The sequence below is a fragment of the Chroicocephalus ridibundus genome, chromosome 4 (assembly GCF_963924245.1).
Source record: "Chroicocephalus ridibundus chromosome 4, bChrRid1.1, whole genome shotgun sequence".
Taxonomy (NCBI): domain Eukaryota; kingdom Metazoa; phylum Chordata; class Aves; order Charadriiformes; family Laridae; genus Chroicocephalus; species Chroicocephalus ridibundus.
Window position 1 is genome coordinate 69,647,141 of NC_086287.1, and position 24,692 is coordinate 69,671,832.

The 24,692-nt window shown below is 50.2% G+C and overlaps 1 protein-coding gene across 3 annotated transcripts in view; it reads left to right on the forward strand.

Moving 5' to 3' along the window:
• The first annotated feature begins 1,592 nt into the window (after positions 1-1,592).
• The window catches only part of ATL1 (atlastin GTPase 1), a 31,286-nt gene continuing 8,186 nt past the window's right edge, over positions 1,593-24,692 (forward strand). The window contains exons 1-9 of one of the 3 annotated variants that reach the window (XM_063333805.1): positions 1,593-1,790; positions 12,880-13,127; positions 13,466-13,600; positions 14,447-14,551; positions 15,280-15,330; positions 17,195-17,251; positions 21,339-21,431; positions 22,367-22,505; positions 24,459-24,586. In XM_063333805.1, the coding sequence (XP_063189875.1) occupies positions 1,757-1,790; positions 12,880-13,127; positions 13,466-13,600; positions 14,447-14,551; positions 15,280-15,330; positions 17,195-17,251; positions 21,339-21,431; positions 22,367-22,505; positions 24,459-24,586 (990 nt within the window). In that variant the 5' untranslated portion in view covers positions 1,593-1,756. The remainder of the gene's footprint in view (positions 1,791-12,879; positions 13,128-13,465; positions 13,601-14,446; positions 14,552-15,279; positions 15,331-17,194; positions 17,252-21,338; positions 21,432-22,366; positions 22,506-24,458; positions 24,587-24,692) is intronic. The other 2 variants (XM_063333807.1, XM_063333806.1) reach the window with 2 other exon arrangements.

The following is a 24,692-nucleotide window of genomic DNA, read 5'->3' on the forward strand; positions in this document are numbered from 1 at the left end:
CTCAAGCGCTGTGCTGAGCTTCGTCCAAAGAGCAGCACAGGGCTGTGGCTTCGGAGATGGGTGAACCAGCAGCTTGTTGGCATCAAAAGTGTGGGCAAGCATTAGCCCATTGAGGATGGGTATGCTCACCTACACAGTGGTCTATGGCGTGCGGGTGGGAGTGGGTGAGCTCTCTGCAGTCGGCATTGCATGGACTTCAATGCTCTTCCTGGGTTTGCACAATAAACACAGGCCTGGGATGCTGCAGCTGGCAAGAGAGCAAGGGAAGGCAAAGAAAAAGAGATCAGCACGTGCTCCCTGTGTCCCTCCAGGTGGGATATCTCCACTGAGGGCACAAGGGGCACCTCAGGGCAGTCGGGGAGCGGGACCAGTGTTCCTGCTCCCCTGCCGAAGTGTTATGCCTAGGCGTTCCCATGCACTCAGGTTGAGTCATGGTCTCACGTTGCAGAATGCTGAATCGATCCCAAATACCAGGAGGCAAGCGCTTGCTGGGAGACGGAAATGTGGAGGGAGGATGCATGTTATCAGTCGCGCTGCAGCTAAATTTTCCCCTGAGGTGCCAAACCTCATGTTCTTGAGCTGCATCTTTCGTGCTGCATCTGCACATGTACAACATGTATCTCCTGCTGCCCGCAGATGCTTCTGGCACAGGCAGAATCGGGGCAGCAGGAGCTTGTTGACCCCTGCTCTGGGGCAGGATCCCTCTGGTGATTTCTCAGCCCACGCTTGCCTATGTGCTCGCTGTGTCCCCCAGCCTGTCCCATGCAGGGCAGGCTGCGCGGGGACCTCTGTGCCCAGTACCCCCATGCAGGTATGTGCTCATGGGGGTGCCCCAGATGAGGCTGGTGCCCCAGGTGTGGATGCCTCCCCAGGTGTGGGTGCCCATGAGTGTGCTTAGTGCACCCACACACCCATGTGATGGATGGAGCCCCTCTGCTGTGAGGACAGGCTGAGAGAGTTGGGGGTGTTCAGCCTGGAGAAGAGAAGGCTCCACGGAGACCTTCCAGCCCCTTCCAGTCCCTAAAGGGGCTCCAGAAAAGCTGGGGAGGGACTCTGGATCAGGGAGGGGAGCCCTGGGACGAGGGGGGACAGTTTTAAACTGAAAGAGGGGAGATTTAGATGAGATCTGAGGAAGAAATTATTTATGATGAGGGTGGTGAGCCCCTGGCCCAGGTTGCCCGGGGAAGCTGTGGCTGCCCCATCCCTGGAGGTGTTCAAGGCCAGGTTGGACGGGGTGTGGAGCAACCTGGTCTGGTGGGAGGTGTCCCTGCCCAGGGCAGGGGGGTGGAATGAGGTGGTCTTTAAGGTCCCTTCCCACCCAAACCACTGTGATTCTATGACATTATGTGGGTACCCCTCATGAGCCCAGTGCCCTGGTCAGACTGACCCGGCTGTGGGTGCATCCTGGCTCTGCTGGGTCGCTCTCCCGTGGGTGGGTGCCCGCGGGGGTGCCATGTGCCCTGGCTGTTGTTGCCCCGGCGGTGGATGTCCCCCCGTGCCGGACCCAGGGGTGTCGGTGCCCGATGCCCCACGCCTGGGTGCCCCGGGGCTGCTGCCGCCCGTGGGCGGGTGCGGTGTGGGCGGGTGCCCCGGGGCCCGCCGTGCCGTGCCGTGCCGTGCCGTGCCACGCCGTAGCGGCGGGCGGGGATGCTGCTGCTGCCGCCGCCGCCGGCTCCCCCGCCCGCCCCGCGCCACCGCCGCAGCCGTGCCAGACGCAGCGCGGCTCGGAGCGCGGACGGAGCCTCCCGCAGCCGCCATGGCCCGGAACCGCCGGGAGAGGAGCAGCTGGGGTAGGCGGCTGGGGGCGGCGGAGGTGGAAGGGAGAGGGGGGTTGGATCGAGCCCGGGCGGGGCGGTGGCGAACAATGCCGGGCCTGCGGCGGCCCGCGGCCCGCTCCACGCCGGGGCGGGGCGGGGAGGGGGGAGGCCGCGGGGGGCTCGGCCGCCCGGGGAGGGGGCTGAGGGGCCTGTGGGGGCGGAGGGCCGCCTTCACCCTAGTCCCTCCGTGGGGCCACAGCGGCTTCTTTTACCCCCCTCATCCCTTCTGGGGGTCTGGAGGCGGTGGCGGGGGTGTCCAGCTGCCCCCCCCGGGAGGGGGGTTTGGGGTGGGGGTGCCGGCGGGGCCCTGCGCCCCACTCCGGGCCGGCCACCCCCGTCAGCCACCTCCGTGGGGAGCCCCCCGGCTCTCCTCCAGCCCGCCATGTCGCCCCTCGCCCCATCGCCGCTGTCCCCACGGCACCAGCCCTCAGTCCTGCTGCTGGCAGGGGATGTCACTTCAGCCACCACCCCAGATGGTCACCTCAGCCACCACCCCGGGGGTGTCACGTCTGCCACCACCCCACTTCAGCCGGGGAGCAGGAGTACCGCTCACCCCACCTTCTCCTTCAGACAGGAGCCATCGGCCTTCCCTGGCAGGTCGCTCCTACAGAGGGTTTTTCCACATTTGTGGAGGCTGTGGGGCTGTGTTGATGTGTCGGACCCTCAGAGAGGGGCCATTTTAAATCCGTCCCTTTGCAAACCCCGCCTGAGCCCGGGGGAGCTTGTAGCAGCGTGGCCAGGCAGCGGAGCGGGGAGGAGGAAGTTCTGTGGCGTCTTCCTTCAAGGTTTGCCTTCTCCTCCAGAGCCTGCAGTGGGCCTGGACCCACCGGCAACTGCTGCCAACCCACCGGAGCCAAAGCTGATCCCACGGGAGCCAAAGCTGGTACCGTGGGTGGGCTGCACCAAGCAAGCAAAGGGGCTCCTGGTGCCTTTTAAGCCACGTACAGACAGGGCTGTGGCCAAGCCTTCTGTGTCCAGCGCTCAGCGATGTACCGACTTCCACTGACTCTCTGTCGGTTTTGTGGAAAATCAGGTTTTATACAGCCATTTGTCGTTATTTGAGGTGGCTGAGGAGCATAATTTGTGATTTCCCCTGAGTTGTATTCCATGTGAACTCATCAGTGCTCGCAGTATCTTGTCTCATCAGGCAGAGCAGGTGAGCTGAGCTGTGATGTTTAGATACACAAATTATACTGTAATTTGTATAGATGAGTGTAGTATTTCCCATGGTAATGATTAGCAGTTGAGGGACACGTTTGCGGAAGCATTCGGATAACGGGAGTGTGTTATTTGAGTAAATGGAGCGGATGGTGGTCCTTTTGCAAGAGAGCAGGGAGAAAATGAGCAACGCTCATTTGAACGGTGCCATTTTTAACCGTGGCTCTTGACGAAGGTCGTTAGACCCTTGGGTAAACTGGAGGGAAATCTTCCCAGTGAACATGCTGACGTTCTCAGCTTTGTCTCACAGAGCTGTCAGTCCCGTCTCTCTGTGTGTTGAGTATTGCACACACGTACAGGCGCTGGTGCTTTCCCGTCAGATCTTGATAGCACGAGAAGAAAATGCAAATGATGCCGAAACAGATATAAATGGATAAAACATCATCTTGGAAAGTATAGCCTTGGTCCAGCAAGACAATTAGGCAGATCCCTCATTCTGAACGCGCTGCTAAGCCATACGCGAGTGAAATGTGATGTGTCACTGATTTGCTGAACTCTTCCTTAGATTCTCTGTAAGTTTTGCAAGAATCTGGAACCATCCATGGATCCAAGTGGATCTTGGTGGGATCAGCAGCCTTCCGTTGCAACCCATCCACAGGTCAAAACCATACCCTGTATCTTCCACAGAGGTTTACCTGTTCAAAGAATTATCTCCTGGTGCTTTGCCAGGCTGGTTGACAGTGCAGGTAATGAATTAAAGTGCAAGATGCCTGTATTTTTTACTGGAAAAAACCAACCACCCTTTAATAAAAGTGTGCATTTATACAACAGAACCTCGTTGCCCTGAAAGATGTGTTCACATCCAGTGACTGCAGCATTGTCTGGTGACATCAGTCCGTGGGGTGACTTAGTCCACTGCTACGTTTTTCAGCCTAGCTGGTGAAGGAGGAGTCTCAGGCTCTTACTCAAACTAAGGCAGAAAGTAGAAAGTCCTTGCTGTGTTCTAAAACTGGGCTTATGGGTCATTAAAAATATTACGCTATTTTGAAATGGATCAAACTTTGTCCTAGTTACTCACTGATTAGTCAGGCCTGAAAGCAGGCACCTGCTTAGTGCAACCTTTCTCCTTTGTTTCATAAAGATGATGTGCTTTTTTAAAGATCACAGGGCGAATTAGGGTGAGTGATGTATGGTACCCAGAAGAAACTGCCTCCGGTCAGCTATCGAAGCTGGGTTACTGTCACATACATACATCCCCGGGAGCTCGTGCAGGGGCGTGTAATGCATCAAGCGTAGGATTTAGCCCTGGGCAGAAGGTCAGCATAAGGCTATGCATCATTTAAGGCTCTGTTACTGAACGTGCTAAGTGGTGCATAGACCTCACAACTGCTGCGAGTTGCTGGATGAATGGCTGAGGGAGCTGCAGATGAAAAAGTCATATATAATTTTTGGTAAGAGTAAGGGACCCTGTTTTTCTCGAAATAAGGATTATTAGTCTAAATCCTGATCGGTGCGGTGAAGTCCAGCCAACTTGATGAAGGCTTCCAGTAGGTTACATCGATGTTTTCCTGAAATTCTTTATGCTTGGCAGTTGCGGATGCTCAGCAGCCTGCTCCCTCGTTAGAGTAAAGCCATTAGAGACTTCTGCTCCCAGTCAATCATTTAAATAGGATAGACTGGAACAAATTGTGTGAAATCTCTCATGTTTTCCGTCATGGCCCATGTTGTAATTGGAATGACCCACTCGCCAAGAATTCGGTTTCAAAACCATAGAAGGGATTACAGAGGTTATGTATACTTCTTGGTCAGGATTTTCAAACTGGACGTGAGATTCGTGAGTGGTCTTAAAGGGGCCTGATTGCCAGGAAGGGCTGAGCAACTGTTTTGGGGAGAAGGAGCTCCTCCAGCACAGGCCAGGGTGAGCTCATCAATGCCACACTTTCAGACTGCACAGCAATGGGTTAAACTGAGAAGAAAAGGATAATAGTGGTAGTCCTTTGTGTTTTTTTTAACTAATAGTGCTAACATTCTTTCTGTTTGTCATTTGTTTTCTGACCTATTATGGTGGATTTTCAGATTCCACTTCCTGGCATTTCTTTGTGAGTCTGAATGCTGGGAACCTCCTGAAAAGTGAGAGCTGAGGTGTTTCAGACAGGCAGGCCTTTACACAAAAAGCCACTAGATAGGAGAAGATTCACAACCAAATTACTAGCTTGTAAACGAGAAAAGAAAATGAAGTGTTAGGAATTGAAAGAAGAGACATGACAACAGTGCAAGCTGGAGACCCACATTGCTCTACGTGATGCTTGGCCTTTGTGCCTTTGGTTTTGAGGCAGCAGCATTGTATGAAGAATTTGAATAGCATGCTCCTGCAAGATGAGCAGGAGCAAGATCAGCCTGCCTTTCCCCTTTTGGGGGAAGAACCGAGATGCCCTGAGCCTGCCTCGCAGGGCATGGTACCCTTGCCATGCTTCATGTCATGTCCATGCCGTGAGAGGCTTTGGTGTTGGCTGCCTGCCTGATCAATGGCAGGGGAAAGCCGCATAGGGAGTTGGTTTATCTCGCTGTATTTTCTCCGTTAAGCCCATGGGTGAGAAACAGCATACATAAATATTGTTTAGGACCTAGGTGATGTTCACAGACAGCAGGCCTTATATTGACTCTTGCATCATTGACCAGAACCTTCTCCAGCAGCTGAGTGCAGGTATCAACACGCTCTGGGAGGTTTGTGATGTCCTGTGGATCGCCTCCGAAAGTCACTTCAGACTAGAGGGATCCCAATTCCTTTGGTCCTGGCAGAAACACGCACATTTGTTATCGCTTGAAGGAAGCTTAAGTGTTACAACAGTAAAGTAACTGAACACAAATTTCCCAAATGATGTACATGCTCCAGAGAAGGCACTGAACTCTGCCAAGCCAGTAAAACATATTTAAAGCTCTCTATATACATAAACATTTTCTCCAGAGTGTAACTGCCTTTTATCTCTATCCTAGGATTTCGTGGCACATTTACCAACCTTTATTTTCAGGCAATCGTAACAACGAACGGGTAAAAATAATTTCATGTTAGAAATGACTAAATCAAATACTGGTGGTGGAGGAAGGCTGGCTGCTGACAAACAAGAGCGGATGAAGGACCATGTAGAAAATGCCTGCTGGGGGTGAAGTGAGTTTTGGAGATGTATTCTTGCAAGATGCATTTCAGTCGTCGTGTCACACCTGGGTCTGGCTGGGCTTAATGTGGGTAAGTGAGCAGGCCCAGGATTTGTACCTGACAAATAGATGATGGCCTTTTGGTAGCGCTCCCTTACAACAGTCTTTTGACAAACACAGGTAGGAATAAGATTCCTTCTGAGGGTTGCCCACCTAGCTTTTGAATCGGCCCGTCCTGGCACATGAACTGGCATGGACATAGCCATGTGACCTCTAACTTCCACGTGGACCTCAAACTTCCTGAAAAACTTGTAGAAAATCCTCTGTTTGATCTGCTTTCTTCCCAAGGTAGTTGTGTGCCTGTGTCTCTGAAGCATGCTAATAAACTCAGCCAGGGAATTTCAGAGCCACCTAAGGGACTGTAGCTTCATGTAAGTGGTAGTAGGTGTCGTCTTTAAAAAGTTTCACATTGGATTTTGGCATTTGAGATGTGTCTGTTGTAAACAGATAGGTTTGGTAGCCAGTAATCATCCAAGCTCTTGTTTCTGTCAGCAGTCTTCTATGCAGGAAGGTCCCAAACCACTGGTGTTATCAGCATAATCATTCATCTCCTTCTTTCGGCTGCCAAAGGGAAAAGGGACTGAGTTGGCCACGCTCTAGCTGAAGCTGCTGTGCTGCCAGCTGGATGACTAAGGGCTGGCGGGAAGAAGGTGCTCTCTACATTTTACCACCGCTCCAAAAAAAGCAAAGGATGAGTACCAAGCCTGGCAGCAGTAGCCACCCTACTCAGCTCCCTGCTGCGAGCATCCTGGGGTGCGGAGAAGTGGGGTGCTCGCCAGGAGCACATGGGAGTGCAGATTGCATGGGGCAGAGGTGTTAACGCTGCTGTGCGGCTGGGGTAGAAGCGTTCACCCCAACTTCGGAGAGGGTAGCTTGGGATCTCAAAACAAGACCCCAAATGACTACCAAGTGTGGTCTTTTACCTCCCATACTTGCTTGCCAAAGGACAGGGCTAATTTTTTACATGACAGTTTTCTTCACCTGTTTCTAAGCAGTGCCCTGCAGCTCCCTGGGTGGAGGTTTTCATCGTGGGCTGTGTCATTTACCCATCGTTTCCACAGGTGTTGAGAGCCTGCCTTGCACCTTGGTTCATGGCAGAGCTGTAATTGCATCTGTACATCCAGTTTGGGGACGTGCAAGTGATTTCCCATTTGGGCACGAGAAGGTCTGGCTCTGCCTTCCCTTTCACTGTGCATTTGCCACACCACCAGCCCCAGGCGTGAGGAGGCAGCGAGCCAGACTGGGGCCTGAGGGAGGTACATGTGGACATGTGACACTTCAGCGGGGCTCCGTGGCTCTCCGCAGTGATGGCTAGTGCCTGGTGTTACCCCTCCCCGGGTGTGGGGTCCTCCGACTCCATGGGGCTGCTAAAATCCCAGAAGAGGTGTGAGCAGGGTGGAGGGAGGGCTGTGTGGTCAGCTGGGCCCTGGGTGTAGGAGGCACAGGTAGGATGTAGAAAGGGGCGGTGAACGTGTGTGTGTTGTTAAACCCAACTCAGGAGGCCTTCTGACCTGCTGGCTAGGAACCCTCTGGGAGCGCGGCGCAGGCAAGACCACAGAGCAGCGATGGGCGTAAGAGAGGGCTTTACCTAGCCAGGCTTCCCTGCCTCATCTTCTCAAAGACACTGTCTCCCAGGAGCACCTCAGTCTAGACACCTTATGGCAGCTCTGAGATGAGGGAATTTGCTAACTCATAGGTGACCAGGCCAGGCTGCCCCGGCAGTCTCAGCGCTTCAGGATGCAGCTGTGCCCTGCTGTGCATCCTTTGTGCAGGATCTCATCTGATCCTTTGCGCAGGATCGATACAGGTTATTGCCCTACCACATCCCCTCTGCCCTGGCTGTGCGGTATATGTGCTTTGCTTCAATGCTTTAATTCTCGTCGTTTTGTCCCTCATTAGCTGGATAAGATGCAGAGCTCTGCGCAAGCCCATCTTGGAGAGAAGGAGAGGATGTCTGGTGCATGCTCAAAGCGATGCTGCCTTTCCCAGCCTCCTCAGAGCCTTGCTGATGATTGTTGGCTGGTTGTGCGGCGGAGGTAGTACAGCATGAATAGAGTGAGCAGAACTCCTGTCACAGCAGCAGCCGTGCTGGATGTGATATGCACAAGGGAGACTGCAGCTTGGAGAGAGATGTCTTTCTTTGCCAGCACCGTTTGCGGAGGGCAGATAAGCTTCCTGGAAGCTGAAGCTCTCTGGAGAATGTGCAGAGGGATCAAGCCTGACTGTAAGGGCTGTTCAGCGCTTGGCTCATGGTATCGTCAGCAGCACTGTGATATGTTTGTAATGTAAACAGCTGGGGTGAACACAGCTTCAGAAAGGATCCACACAGCTTCAGAAAGGATCCACACAGCTATCTCTGCTGATCGAATTAATCCCTAGAGGACTGCTGATAAGCAACCCAACGCAGTCGGTACAGGGATGCTCTGTTCCAGGGAAATAAGTTAAAGCTTGCCATCAAACCTCTGTTTTCTCTCTTTGGTAGTTTCTGTTTTCCCATGCAGTAAAGCAACCTGGTTCCAAGACCCTCAGAATAGCAGCACCGCATGACATCTGTGTATTTTAACGGGGGGATCGGGGCCCAGGCTGCAGTCTCTGCTTTTCATGGGCAGTGCTTGGGTAGGTAAGGCTCCTGGGGTCCAAGAGAGCACAAGAGCAGGGCTGACACATTGGCTTTCTCGGGGTCTGGTTAGGCAGCCTGTGTTTGCACAGGTGAAGGGTCATGGCTGCGTTTTGTTCTCTGGAATGAAATGTATTTATTGTGCAAACTCATTTAAGGAAAAAGCTGACTTTATTAGTTGGTCTCTGGAATGCAGTCAGCATTTCTGTGACCTGTTCTTCCATAGCTAAAGGAAGAACAGGCTTAAGCAAGCACTCACCAAAGGTACATTGCATAATTAGTGACATGTAATTTATCTAATTTATTCTTCTGTAGGACCTTAAATACATTAGACATCAGCAGTCAGTCCGTACACAGGCACGATGTGAAATATGCTGGTTTAATTTATTTAATTCTAACCAAAAATAAGTCCTAGAGCAGTTGAGGAATGCTTTATTTTTTCCTTAGATTCTGATATAAAGTGAGCAGTATGTCCTGTACTATGGGGCTGTCTGCGTGAATTGGGCCATTTCCTTGCTGCTGTCTGACAGCCCAGTACGTATGAATGCAAATTCTGATCTCCTTCACCTTTCCACTTTGAATCACCATATGGAAAAGAGACGTGGATTCCACCCTGCTTTAGAGTCATGGAAATGAGCTGTTATGAAATGGGGAAAAGGAACTGTATCCTGGCAGTTTCTGAATGAGCAGCTTGAGAATTGACGTAATTGCAAGGCGCCGGGAGAGAGCCGACAGAAAGGAGGAGTCAAGTTAGAAAATGAGTAAAAACAAAAGTGTGTTTAGGAAAGCTGAGGTCTCCTTCCTTTCTTTTTTGGCCAGATGATGTTTTGTCATTGCCAGGTACAACTTCCTTCAAAGCAGATAACTAATTTGTGACGGAAAGGCTAGTTAAAATAATTGATTTCCAGTAATGCGCAGCCATCTTATAAAATAATCTCTGGCTCTCCAATGTGGTAGATAATCTAATAAACAGAACATGGAAATTTCATCACATGGAAATAAATATGAAAGATAGAGTTGTGTCTGCAGATGGTATACATGAAAGAAGCGGAGATAAAAGGGCTGAAATTAGTTCAGAGACCTGCTTAATATAATGCCTTTTCTCCTGATATCTCCAATGAACTGGGAAATCAACATATCCTGCTCATAATAATTTGTATTTTGCCCTTGTGTTGTGCAAACAGACTGGCTTTCCTGGTGTTCGGGTGATGGAAGCAAGGATGTCCCCTAGGAGACCATGGCTGCTTTGGAGTGCTACTTGGGTCTGGAGATGTTGTCCCAAAATCTGTCAATATCTGCTAAAAAAAAATATGCTCCTTACAGATTCTGATGTTTTGAAGGAACAACACAATCTTTTCTCCTCTGCAGTGGTTGTCACTCTTTCCAGCAGCTGAACCGGAGGGAGAGGAAGACCTGGGAGATCCTGTCCAGGCACCAGCAGCAGCAGGAGGGGGAATCTGGCACTGACTGTCCCTTTGGTAGCAGGACAGGAGGGACTCTCCTCATTCCCCTGACACGGTGCTCGGATCCTTGCCCAGGACTGGCAGTACATTCAGCTGTCTGAGCTGGGGGAATCCATGCTGCCTTTTTCTGTGCTTGAAGCAGGGTTTTGTGCCCGTCTTGGTACCCAGCTGGGCCCTCTGACTGCAGCTCACTGCTAGTGTGGGACAAGTAAAATGCTGGTCCCCCTCGCCCTCTGTCTGCATCCCTGGAGGTGGGACTCATCCAGTCCTTGGAGGTGGCACAGCTATTTCACCTGCACCCCTGATGGCTTGGCTAGAGTCAGAAATGTTCAGATATAATTTAATTTACAAATTTTTTCCTGCCTCTGCCATGACTCACATCCTATACAAGGATCTCTCCACTCTCCTTTCTGTGTAGTTGTAAAAAGAAAAAAAAAATTGGACTCGGTTAGCTGAGCAGGGTGTTGGGAAACGCTGCAGGAGAGGAGGTATTTCCTACCGTAGACTTTATATGGCACTTGCAGCATGGCAGTGCTTAAAAAGAGCACGTGAGCTTATGGGCCTTTGGCATCTGTCCATTTGTATGTGATCTTAATGCTGGAAACGGTATTTGTTGTGTGCAGCAAGAGGACTGGATGCTTTCAGAGGCCTTCATTTTTCAAGTCATTTGGCGATGTGTGCCTGGATCCCGGGAAGGTGTATTTGAAATGGGAAGGTTTTTTTTTTGCTGGAGGCCCCTCAGCAGTGACGCGGGGCAGGGGCTGGTGTTGGAAGGGAGTTGGGTGCTGCTGGGCCCTGGCTGCTGCAGTTTGGTGGAGAATCTAGCTTTTCAGAGTGTTTGGGACTTTTGTTTTGCTAAAAAAACCTCCAAGCATCGGGAAGAAAAGATCTTTGTCTTTCAACTGTGAGCAAAGAAAGCTTGTAGTATATGTCCGAGAGCCACCAGAAATCCCCTAGCAACCAGGCTTAATGATCCCGATATTTCGTTGCAGGATCATAGGAAATCACAAACTCGTACAAAAGCATGCTGTTATTTAAAATACGAAGTTGCTGCTGGAGGCTTCTTTATAAAGAGGCCCAGAATGGGCAAACCCTGTTCCTCTTGGTATTTATAGCTTGCCTTTTAGCATGTGCACACATAGTCCTTGTGCTTTGAAAGAACTGGGACTGGCTGAAAACTGGATTTCCGAGGTCAGGGTCTGAAACGGAGACCGAGGAGTTTTAACTTAAGGCTACCGTGTTTGGAAAGTTGCAGACAGAGCCAACAAACTGGAAAGTTTTTGAGAAAATGCCGAGGAACTTTCCATCACACGCTCCCTTCCCGGCTGGTGAGGAGATTTCACGTGGCCGTAGGTGAGGTGACTGGCATGATTAATCACCTTTGGCATCTCTTTCCTGTGCTGGGAAGTTTGGAGACAATGAAAGGAAAATTACTGGAGCTGGCCTGTTGTTTGCAAACCCCAGGGCTGCCGTCTCTGTGGATGGCAGGTCTTAAAATGCATCTGTCTCCTGTATTGTGGCAGGTACACAAAGCAGCCCAAACGGGCCATGAGGCCATTAAAAGCTGCAGTCATCTCAGCTGCGTTGGCCTGGAGCATCACGCAGGCGATACGTATCTGTCTGGCACCCTGCCATTGCCCAGCGTGGATGCAGTGACCAAACGCTGAGTCCCTCCCCATCCCCTCCAAAGGCTCCTGCTGCAGCGTTGTGCTTGTCGCTTCTCCCCTGTCCCCACGGGGAGGTGAGACCTTCTTGTAAGGCTGCATGAACACTACGCGGCCTGGGCAGCACTCGCCTCTGTGCCGGGAGCAGCTCCACAGGGAACCTTGCCATTTCGAAATGGGAAAATGAGCACTGCCTGCGCTTTGCATATGTTTTCTGCTTGGGAGTGAAGAAGTGGCTTTTATCAGGATGGGCATGTGTCTTCGTGGCCTGGTTCCTGCTGGGGCTGTCTCGGGGGAGGCCGTTGATGGGGTCGATGGCAGAAGCAGCAGATTACACTTGGAGCATTAGTGCAGACTGCAGATGGAGTGGGACTCTGCTGTTGCCACAGAAACAGCAGTTGCACAAGATGCATAAAGGCAGAGTCCTTTGACAGAGACATGAGGTCCTTAGACACCTCAGCTTGAATGCTGCTGCCATTTTTGAGACAGCCTTCAGGAAGGACCTGGTGGGGAGTGTCCAGAGGAGAGCAGTCAGATGCCTAGATGACATGGTAGCAAGGGGTGATTGCAGGGCTTTGGACTTCTCTTTTCTATCAGCGGATAAGCTAAGGGAGGTGTTATGGCAGTCTTTGTGTATGTAAGAAGTTGTTGCAGACAAGAGAGCGATCTGTTGTCCATGTCAACTCTTGGGTGTGTTTTGTCAAAGGAGATTCTATCGGGGAACTCTCTGCCTGCAGGGAAAACGTGGACAGATGGCCTCAAAGTGGCATGGAGTCTCCACTGAGATGTCTGAGAACAGGTTTGACAGACATCTGCTCTGAATGATGCCGTTTTGGAATGGATATTTGGGCTAACTAGCCTGTTACCACCGTGTCCAGCCCTGCTGTCTGTGACTGCACATTGCAGAAGAAGGAACCTAACAGCTCTTGTTTTACTTGTTTATGCAGGTAGTTTTGCAGAGAAGACTTACGAGTGGAGCTCAGAGGAGGAGGAATCCGTGAGGAAGGCAGGACCAGTGCAAGTCCTCATTGTCAAAGATGACCATTCCTTCGAACTGGATGAAGCTGCACTGAACCGCATCCTCCTCTCAGAGGCTGTCAGAGATAAAGAGGTGGTGGCTGTGTCTGTTGCTGGAGCTTTTAGAAAAGGAAAATCATTCCTGATGGACTTCATGCTGCGGTACATGTACAATAAGGTATGGCTCCAGCTCAGGTGGCTCTTCCCAGGGGTATGGTGCTGCTGCTCATTGCTCCCACGTACCGCCCAGGGATGAGCTGGACAGGACATTTGGTGCTCTAGGAATGCTCAAGCCTCTCATTACCATGGGCTTCACAAAATAAAATAGAGCAGATCCTTCCACAGCCCTGGGCACCAGTGACTTTGGAGCAGAGATGTTCACATTTGCTGCCCTGTAGGAAACCTCTCTTATAGGGGCTGCCCCCCTCCAGCACTGGAGTGAAAGCAGCACAGAGGGAAAGTGTAGAACCAAAGTGAGATGAGAACTATAGCAATTTCTTGTGTTCCTGCCTGCAGGAAGCAGTGGACTGGGTTGGAGATTACAATGAGCCTCTGACTGGTTTCTCCTGGCGGGGAGGATCTGAGCGGGAGACAACCGGCATTCAGATATGGAGCGAGGTTTTCCTGGTGGACAAACCCGATGGTAAAAAGGTGAGTGCTTCTCTGTTGCATAGCTGTGTGTCACTAGTCAACTCATTTTTCTCTTCCAGACTCTTCTGCCTTGTCTTAGGTGGCCTGTGCAAGTTTAGAGAAGGTCTTCAACACCGTATCCCTAATCTAGCAGGAATGGGTTTAATGCAATGAATTGATATGATGTCTGGGTGTCCCTGATGTGCTGTCTGGGTGTCCATTCAACACTGGACGTCCCAGAGTTTATTTCTCTGCTGCTACCAGGGATGTTGAATCTGTGGTCCTTGCAAACTACTCCCCTTTCCTAGAGCAGTAGCTGTAAAATGGAGCGTTCTTCATTCAGGGTGGTGAAATACAATGCAAACTGGATTTGGGGGCATCCTGCAAATTCAAGTTATAGCCAGGAATATTTGTATTCATCTCCTCTTTAACGAAGAGCGCAACACCCAAGTGACACTGAATTATTCATGGTGTGATCTCTAATACTGGCTGAATGTATTTTGGGTTAAGGAGGTGTGATATGCTGCTGTGTTTGGCTTCTGTGACGTGAAGCTAATGAAGACTCAGGAAAAGACCCATCCATAGTGACAGCAGGTATTTGAGGAGCAAAGCAGTTCCCTTCTCTGCATTGCATAGCATTTATTTCGCTGCCTGATGGAGTCGTCACGCTGTCAAGAGTGACTGGGCTGTTCTTTTCTTTTGTTCTCCACCAGTTATTAGTCTGAGGCAGAAGCAGCGAGATTCCCACTGCAATAATGCAGCTGACATTCACCCACACACACACTTTTGGCATTTGAGAGTGATTTTGCTTGGATGCAGATGCTGAATGGGTGCACCCAAGCTGACATGGAGCTTTCTGCCTCTCAGGTTGCAGTGTTGCTGATGGACACACAGGGGACCTTTGACAGCCAGTCCACCCTGCGGGATTCGGCCACTGTATTTGCCCTTAGCACAATGATCAGCTCAATACAGGTAAGAAGAGGGATGTCTCCAGGAATCATTTCCTAAAAGGCAGTGGCAAAAACCCAGTAACACTGCAGCTAGCCAGGGCCTTTGGTGGGAGAGAGAAAGGCCATCATGTTGGCTGCACCGAGTGCAGCATTCACACGTGACTCCATCATCACAGGGAACAGTCTCATCTCACCCCAAGAGCAGGGCCAGCAGCAGGTGCACCCCTTTGCTTCCAGCTACCAAAGAGGAAAGGACCTTGGTCTGGGGAACTGGGTGTGCTTTTTGTCTCAGTGCTGCTGGAGAAGCCTCTGGGCTGGAGGTGTTCACACACCAGTAACCACATAGCCTGTTAGGGCTTCCCTTCCTGCCATCTGGCCTTTGCACTTGGAGGACGGTGTGAAGGAGCTGGAAGCTGCATCCTGGTACAGAGCTCAGCACGTCATAAAAATGTAGATAAAGGAACATTACATGGACCCGACGGCTTTGAGGCTGGGGCAAGACTGGTCCTGATGCTCCCATACTGGAGTGTTTTGCTGCACAGGGAGCAGCAATGTCTGTCTGTCTGACAGTGTGAGTCTGTCCAGCGGTACAGCTGTGCTTGGGGCCTGCCTTGTACTGGCACCACGGGCCAGCTGGGACTTTGGCTGTGTCCCCATGGGTAATGTCATAGGCTTTAACTACACTGACCCACGCATTGGCCCAAAGAACAACCATTGCGAGTGCTCTGAAGTTTTTGTTTTCAAATGCAGGTTTATAACTTGTCCCAGAATGTGCAGGAGGATGATCTGCAGCACTTGCAGGTAAGACCCTTGTCCCTGCTGCTCTGCAGCACCGGGGTACCTGGATTACGCTCCACACTTGCAAACTGTTTTGCTCTGGAAAGGCACTTTTGCATTCGGACCCACAAAAGGGTTTTTCAGTTTCCCAACTCTCATATTGTTTCATGGGCATAGAGGAACAGTCATTTGGGTTGAAACCATCTTGCCTATGCTCTCGTAGCATGGCTTCTTGGGGGCCTGGGTCCTCTGGCAGGGCAGTCAGAGAGACACTGCCAGGAGGGACCATTCCTGTCTCTGGGATGCTTGCATTCCTCAAGGCTGATCACCTGTGGAGCTCAAAATGGCCCATGGCTTTGCTTTGTGCTGCAGCGGGAGGCTGGACGGCGCAGAGAGGCTGAAAGAACCAAGCTGTTAAGTCCAGAAAAAAGTAGCCGAGAGGGGAGGTGGTGACATCTTCAGCTGTGTATGACGCCGCTGCAAAGTGGAGGGCAGTATCTCTTCCTATGTCCACAGCGCAGCCAGAGAGGGTTAAGGTGACTTTCTAATGGTGAGGTTAGAGGAGCATCAAACAGACTGTGTAGGGTAGAGTACCCGTCACAGAGCATCTCGGTGCGGAGTACCCATCACAGGTCTGCCAGGAACAGTTTGGATACAGCTGACACTGGCCTGTATGTCCTTCCATGGGATTATACGGGGTTCCCTCGGAGAGCAGAGCCCCATCAGAGGCCAGGACTGACCCATGGGGCTGGAAACACACAATGACTTGCAGAAGGGGCTAAAGTGACTAGTAATAGGGAGGCATCCAGGGTAGTTAACCATGTATTGGCTGTACTCCTGCTGCTGTTACCGTCCGTCCGCTGCTCCATGAGTAGGGGCAGCGAAAGTGCTCATTTGACTTAAGTGATGGGGAAGCTGAAGGTAGAAGTTGCACTGTTCGTGCTGTAGGACGGGATCCTTGGCTTGTTAGGAGAAGCCCAAAGAAATTGGGTAGCAGTTTATAAGCCTGAACATTGACATCTGGTACTGGCTCAGTACAGGTGACCCCGAAGGGTAATTACAGCCCTGACTGTTAGAGAGAAGCAGCTAATTGGATTTTTGTGGCACAGGTGTCCTGCCCATTTCGTGATATTACCTCTAGCTTTTTCTTCTGTTTAGATGGTTGATTTGTTAGGTAGGTTTTTCCATGAGGTTAAGAGAAAGGAAAGTCCATCTGGAAAAATCAGCATTTGAAGAATTCCATATCATTTCAGTCAGTAAATATTTATAACAATAATGTCTTTTTAACGTTGAGCTCATCCAGTGTTACTCTGATCTTCCAGTTTGGGTTTTAAGCCATTATTGTTTAACATGTTGACCCATTTTAAGGCATCTGTGAAATACGTTATTGTGCCTTTGGTTAGAAATTACAGTCCAGAGAGACTGGAGAGCCTTCAAATCTTGCTGGTAGGCTGATCTTACAGTCTTTGCACAGCAGGGGTTTGCAGGGAAAGTACTTATTTCTGAATTCATTTCCGCTTCTTCTTGGAGTGTTTAAAGAGAGCGGGGCTCCAGCAGTCCCCTGCAGCACGTGAAGTTTCTGGTTGGTAGGAAAGCAAGAGCAAGCAGCTGATTTGAGCCATTTTTCACAGATTTGGCAGCCAAAAATTCCAGGCTGAGATCTTTCATGCGAGGGCTCAGAACGGTGATTGTCTGTAACAGCTCTGTGTGCCTTTCAGATGTGAACCAAAAGCACAGCCAGCCAGTTTCTATTCCAGCTCTGCAAATGGTGCTGTTAGCCCTGAGACAACAACCGTCCCTTGCCACTGTGCCTGTGGCCTACAGCCGTCTGTGTGTCCATGAGGACCGGCAAACTAACAGTCCTGTTGTTCTTTGCTTCTCCTTCCAGCTTTTCACCGAGTATGGCCGGCTGGCCATGGAGGAGACATTCTTGAAACCTTTCCAGGTGAGTCCAAGGGTCCTGGCCAGCATACGTCCCCTCTGCCAGAGGTGGCTTGGCCCTGAGCTGATTGGCTTCACCACGAGGTGTCACTGCAGTTTGCAGGACGGGGAGGAGATGGGGATGCCTGGGGACTGGCTCAGCTCTGAGAAGGAAAGGCTTTGTGCTTCCTTGCCCCTGAAGAGGCTTCCAGATACATCCAACATCGCTCTTTCATTCCTCTCTGAACCCTTGCCATCCCGAGAGCTCTGCCGTCTCCTGCCAGACGTCCTGCCAGGCTTGGAAAGCAGTCAGGTTTTGCAGCAGGTTTGTCACACCGTCTTCTCAGGGACTTGGCCCAGCCTTCACTCTGAGAGGTTTGAACCCTCCTGCCCTGGGAATCCCTGCTCCTGGCAAAATGAAAGGATGAGGATTAGCTCAGAGCTCTCGCAAGTGACAGCAGAGCTGTGGGAAGGCTCTGTTTAAGTGGGGTTTTAACTTCAAATAAGGGACATCTGTTCACCCTGCTGCTTCCCAACCCGTGAAAAGCTGGCGTTCAAAAAAAGGAGAACATTGGGCAGGCAAGAGCTTGCTCTGGACACCAAAGCTGTGAGCAGCTGGGAGGATGGAGGGCTGGGACAGCCCCTTCTAGTAGGAAAGCGAACATGAACAAAAAGAGACAAAGCAGAAGGTAGCGGGGCAGAAGGAACCTGTGACATGGCTGAGGCAGCTCACTAAACCTCCTTTAGCAGATCAAGAAATGATTTCATATGGCTTTGATTATGGCTGCACCGAATCCTGTGCACCTGGGAAGGCGGTGGAACAGTTTTTAAAGTTTTCGGGGGTCTGTGGTACCAGGTGTGGGGCAGGGAGCGGGGCCTGAGGGGATGGAGGGAGCAATGCTGCGAGGTCCCCAAGTGTCCTCAAGCCGCAGTGGAGATGGAGGACTCATTGCATGATCAGGGTGGTAAACAGAAGGAAAACACCTTCTGTGGGGCTCTGGCCTTATCCTGTACAAGTTGTTCCTTTAACCAGACGCTCTTTGGCAGTCCCAATGGCTTGGTCCAGCTTCCAGCTGGCATCCATGGGAGGGTTGGTGGCAGCTGGATGGGGGTTTGTGAGCTTCACAAAGTGGAAAACAGCAGAGAACAAAACATGCTGTAAAAACGCACATAGTAATTGGGAATGGATTACAGTTGTTTTACTTTTTCCTTCCAATACAAAAAGAGAATTGCCATCCTCACCACCATCCTGGAAGGCCTAAGGGGTTTATAGAGTGTGTGTGCTCAGGAAGTGGAAATAAAATTGAAAGGTTAAAAAATACAACAAATGGACAAATTGAAATTTCGGGGAGCTTCGAGGGTATATTGGATGCTGGCATGGGCACATGACTGATAAACGATATGAAAGCTACCAGTAAAAATATATGACTTGTAGTAGCAAGAGCTAGGAGAAAAAGTTGTAACATGGTACAGAAAAAAGCCAGACATTAAATAAATATTCCTGTTCCTTATTTAAAAACTATCAGGATAATGTAGACAAATATTTCAGTGAAAGTGAAATACTTCTTACTCCGTCAGTAAAAAGGAGGCTGTAAAGGGAAACTTTTAAGTATGCTTAAGTCATTAGGACTGGATAATAGGCTCTGATTTTACCAAAGACCATAATTGCTGTCAAGTCACCCAGTTTTGTTCCTAGCAAGTCTTGTCAAACAATCCCATTATCAATTTTTAAAAGACCATGAGTTCGGTTGATAAAGGTTACTATCACCATGATATGTTGCCTTCTGTAAGCCTTATCTCCCTACGATGCTGATTAAAAGCAAGTGAACAACATACCGAGTCAGCATTGTCTGTTTTAATCCATTGTAAACGGATTAAAAACTCATTAACTGATAGATGACAGAGCACGCCGAACTAATTTTAATAGGGAATCATCATCCTTCAGAAGTGTTTCCTTGGGGCTACCCCCAGGGTCTCTCTGATTCACTGTCATCTTCATTAATGATCTGGGGGAAAATATCAAACGACTGGTGGAAACCCTTGCAGATGTGATAAAATTTGGTAGAAGGAGCAATGGTGATGTGGCGGGTGAGCAATGGAGACCTCCTGCCCACATCGCAAGGTGGGCTTGTTTCTGCAAAGCACATTTTTAAAGACGTTTGGATTCGGAAGCAGGAGCAGGGCGATGGTAAATAAACTGCTTTTCCAGTGGGGAGGATGAGGCAGCGTGCAGCTCAGTGTCTGCAGCTGGGGCTGGACAAAGTCAGAGGAGCAACGAGGAGCATGCTGTTAATGAGGGGGCAGTTTAATGGTTAGGGTGGCTTAACGAGAGACGCAGGGGCTTCTGTAGCTGCAGGCTTTAAACCGAGACAGCTCTCTTTGCAGAAGAGAGTCTACAGCTTGAGTTTCTTGGGTGAGATTCTAGGCCCGTAAGTCAAACACGCTGAAACTCTTTTGTCCTTAAAATATACAAATCTGTAAGGGAGGCTTTGGAAAACAGCTCCTATAGGAAAACGCTGCCAAGCAGGGAGTGCAGAGAAGGTGTTGATGGCGAGGCAGTTGCATGGATCCTGCTGGGAAGGAAGGAATACTTGGCAGTGAAAAATTAACATTGCCCTTCGGCTCCCTCCTCTCCACGGTGTGTCCTCGCTTTTGTGCTGAAGCGGAACCACCCATTCTGCCCCGTGCGCCCCCACCGGACACCAGTCCCGTTCGTGATGCCTTCACAAAGGCTGGCAGTGTGCTGGGCTGGAGGGGCTGAGGTTGGGTAGGAGGCATGGTAAAGACAGCCCGTCTGGAACAATTTTGCTTAAGAAAAAAAGAAAATCATTCCAGAGTCAAACAGTGCAAGGCACGCGTAATGTGTTTGTGGAAAAGTCCTAAACATGGACATGTCTCTTAAGCATCTCATGGTCTAAGAAAGAACAGCGTGTCCTGAAACAGCTAACTGGGTGCAGTCGCTGTGGCTTGTCAGGCAGTTAGGAATGGCCAACTGACTGTTCTCTCTCTTTTTTTAACCTTTCCTGATGTTTTATGGAAGAGAAGTAAGGAGGGGAAATATTTTCCCTCCCTCCACTAAATCTTTGTTCTAAACATAGACAATTTTTAGGGAAATTCCAGTGAAATGGATTCCACTTGCTGACCTGCTTACTCATGTGCATGAGAGGAACCCTGGCACCCCTGCCAGGCCCTCCTGGGCTTCGGCGGTCAGGGCTTCCCCCTCCAAACCGTGTGCTCGTTACACGGCACATAGGTCCCTTGCACAGACAAGACACTGGGGACAGGATTTTTTTCTGAAAACATTTTTTTTTTTTTTAAAGATTAAAAGTTGACCGTACTGGTATTTATTTATTTATTGCATAGGAACTTTGGTTCTTCAATAAAGATTACAAAAGCCAGTGATTTCTTATTCACCCTCGTTATCCTGCATCTGCTTCTCATTAAAAGTCTGTCTGGAAGGCTGCCCAGTGAAAAAGGCTGAAAAAATGAGCCTGTAAAATTCCCATAGGATGGAACTAAATGTAGCTGGAATTAAAAATCTCGCTGCCTTTTGTCCTGGTTAGCTAAAATCTCTTTCTTGTTTTGCAAGTTTAAATGATTGACGCTATTTTTCAGGCTAGGGAATCAAACTGCTGCCCTGCAAACCTGTACAGCAGTCCTGGGTTTGCTCCCCCCTTCCCCTTGTGGGACACAGCCATACATGCCGTGGGTCTGCATGGTCTCAGCGCCATGGTGGGATGGCCCTGCACAGAGGGGTATTTCTACCAGTAAAGGCGTGAGATGCTGCTGGAGCTGGGCAGAGACTGGGGGCCACGTCTTGTTGTGGCACAAGGGTGGGGACGAGGATACTGGGGGGGGTCCTGCCACCATAGTGGGCTCCAACATCTGCTACGAGTGGTGGTGGCAGGATGGGAGGCCCTGAAATCCTTTGTGATCCCCCTTTTGATAACGTCCAGCAGAATTGGAGGTGTCATGTAGCCAGTCCTGGTCCTACAACTAGCAACACCCTTGAAAAATGAGTTTTTCTGAGCTGGCTCTGGAGCAGCTGCTAACTTTGACTCAGTGGGTGCTGTGTGGCACTGACCCTGTTGTGTTTCTGTCTCTTTTTCTAGTCCCTTATATTCCTTGTTCGTGACTGGAGCTTCCCTTATGAATTTTCCTATGGATCTGATGGTGGTGCAAGATTTCTGGAGAAGCGACTGAAGGTGTGTTCTTTCTGATCTGGGTTCATCTAATGAGCAATGCAAGTCCGGGGGTACGCTCATGAGTGGTGGAGAGTGAGGAGGCAAATCTGGCTGGTGACCCAGGGATGATACACTGCCATCCCCTGCCTGGATGGAGAGTGCACAGGGCGTGAGGGTGAGACCCTGATTTTGGGGACAGCCGGCACTGGCAAGCGTAGTCCTGGGCAGGGAGCAGGGAATGGGGTGCAGAGCACCGGCACCAGAGAGGGTTCACTTGGGGGTGGGCCACAGTGTGAGCTGTTAGGTGTGAACTGTGGTGTACAGAGATGCTCGTGACAGTCACACCCAGTGCCTTAAGATCACAGAAGAGGCATTTTAGGAGGCTGAATTCCCTTGCCACGTTCAGTGGAGGGCTGGGGCCGCCTGTGCTAGGCTTCTGCCCAAGCCCGGGCTCCCTGGGGCTCACTTTCTGGGAGCAGCTGGGAGAGGCGTTAGAGATGGGAGTCAGCAGATTCCCCAGAGATCAGGAGCGATGCTTTAGTAATAGGCAGTTGTACAGTAAAACTGATGGGCGAGGGCTCCGCTGGGATTAATCAGGAAATGCATGGGTGATTTGGTAGTGCAGAGACCTAATTAAAGGGGAGACAAGAAAGGCCCTAGTGGGAAATCTCAAATGTTTTTATATTCCAGTCATACACAGACATACACATTTTCCAAACGATAATAACATGCCCCAGGGCACGTGGTCAGAGATACTCTAGTTCCTTGGTTGCTGGAAGAGCCTTGTCTTTGTCCTTGTATGCCATGCCCCCATGGGATGTCCTTCTGTGTTGCTTTTTCCCGCTGTGAGCAGCCACAGCGCGGAGTACCCTGTGCTCCTGCCAGCACCGCTGCCCCAGTGTTACCAGTGTCCCCATCAGAAGGAAAGCCCCTGATCCCAAACTGGTGTCTCACAGGTCTCGGGAAATCAACATGAGGAGCTGCAGAACGTCAGAAAGCACATCCATTCCTGCTTCACCAAAATCTCCTGCTTCCTCTTACCTCACCCGGGCCTGAAAGTCGCCACCAACCCTAATTTCGATGGAAAACTGAAAGGTAGGAAGGCAAAGGTCTGGTTTTTAAGCAGATACCTTAGATGCCCTCCTAGTTCCTGAAACCTCTCTAAGTATTTTCCATGAAAAACTTCTGAGAGAGGAATTGGATCCTCTTCCCAATGAGGTACACACACTTGGCTCATTCTTCCAAGTCCAGCAGCTGCCTGTTGCCAGTTGCTTTTAACCTAAGAAAGAGGTGGAGGCCGAACAGATGGGAAAGCTGAAAAGGTGTGGGACGCCAAAAAGGTCTCGGAGCTGCTGGCAATAAGCACTATCGGGACAGATGGCTGATAGGCAACCGGGAAAGGGCAGGGCTGAGATAGGAAGTTTATGGACTCGGTGTTAAGCCTGCAATTAACTCCTGTGCCTCATTTGCAGTTCGGCGCAGACGCAGAGTGGTGCAGACTGGTGGCTGCAAGGCAGGCTGGTGCTTGCAGAGGATGGAAGGCCAGTTACACATGCTCTCAGGGGAACGTTATTTCACTTTGAAAAGCTTTCCAAGGAATATTTAATCGTCCTGACTTATCTGATCAGTGGTTTCCCTACAGGGCAGAGTTAGTTCAACAGGTACCGAAAAAAAAAAAAGAGAAAGGAAAAAAAGCCATGGTAACATTCTCCACCCTGAAAGGAGCCACGTGCTGTGGATTTTTTTAGTCGTTTGTAGTGAACGAACTGCTTACCAGCATCGCTGCTTGCAATCTTAGCAATAGAGAAAGTGGCCCATTAGTCACTTAAAATAAATTAGCAGACAGAAAGAAGTTACTTTTTCCCTGGTTTTGTCTGGCTGGTGATCAGAATTGTTCTTCTGGCAAACTCTGTGCTAACCAGCAAGCAGGAGAGCGATGCCGCAGAGGGAGGTGTGCTGGTGGAAACGGAGCTGATCTCTGTTAGTTCCCTCCTTAATTTCAGGTGCTGAGTAGTATTGAACAAGTGGTGTGTGCCAAACTGGCACAGGAGTTGGCAGCGGCTTCTTGACACCGTTTTTCTTGTTCCCTCAGAGCTGTACACAGCTTTTTGTGCCCTGATGGAAGAAATGGGCACATTCCCCTCTCTCCTTACCTTCCAAGTGTGTTGTTTTTTCTGTCTCTGGCCTTGTACAAGTTTAATTTAAATGGCAATAAATGGATGTCAGACACTAAGAAGGCATAAGAATGACTGTTAGGAGATGAGTCTGTCTCTGTTGAAGTGACACAAGCAGCCTGTGGACCCCTCAAACAGTGCCCTGTGCCAGCTCTGTGCTTTGCCAAAGGGGAGAGGCTGGTAGGAGCCGAGATTGTACCTGTTCCTGGTACCTGCACCAAGGGGTGCCCGATGGTGCGATGTAAGCGCACAGGAGTCTTTAGTGTATGTGTACCAAAATGTCTAATGGTTTGCAAAAGCTTTAAAATGCTTTGCAGTGAGAATTTCACATATGGGTTCATAGAGGACCAAGAACTCGGCACAGAAGATCTTACCTGCTGGCACGGGAGGTGGGGGGGTGAGAGCCAGAGAGCCTAAGCCCTGGCAGCAGATTTCTACTACGGGTGCCATAGAGCAATGCAAAGGGAAGGCACAGCACGTGTCTGTGCCCCGTACGCTAAAGGTCATGATTTGCAGAGTGTATGTGTCTAGGCAAGAAGATGATGCTCTCTGGCTGTCAGCGTTGCGTGCACTTTACCCGTGTCATCGGCAAAAGCAGAGCTGTTTTTTTCCCCCGGCAGTCACATTTGTGTTTGCACAAGTATTTTTGAGACCATGAAGCGAGTTTGTGGGTATATGCACAGCTCTACATTCTGTCCGGGGGTTAACTAACAACTTAAATGGGGCCACGATCATTTATGCTTGCTCGCATCACTAAGTTGTAGGGTGTCTGAGTCTCTGGCTTTGACTCTCCTGCTCCTGTTTCACATGAGTGCACACTGAAGCACAAGTCTGACGGATCGCTGGTACTGATGACCTTGGGTTTTGTTTTCAGAAATAGACGATGAATTCATCAAGAACTTGAAGATTTTGATTCCTTGGCTTCTTAGTCCCGAGAGCCTGGACGTTAAGGAGATCAATGGAAACCATATCACCTGTCGAGGCCTTGTGGAGTATTTTAAGGTATTGGCTTATTTGAGAGAAATTTGGTTTATTAATCTGTGGCACGCTTTCACTTTTGCTGTAATTAAAGGGGAAAGCAGCAGCAGGCAGAGGAAACGTTCTTGGT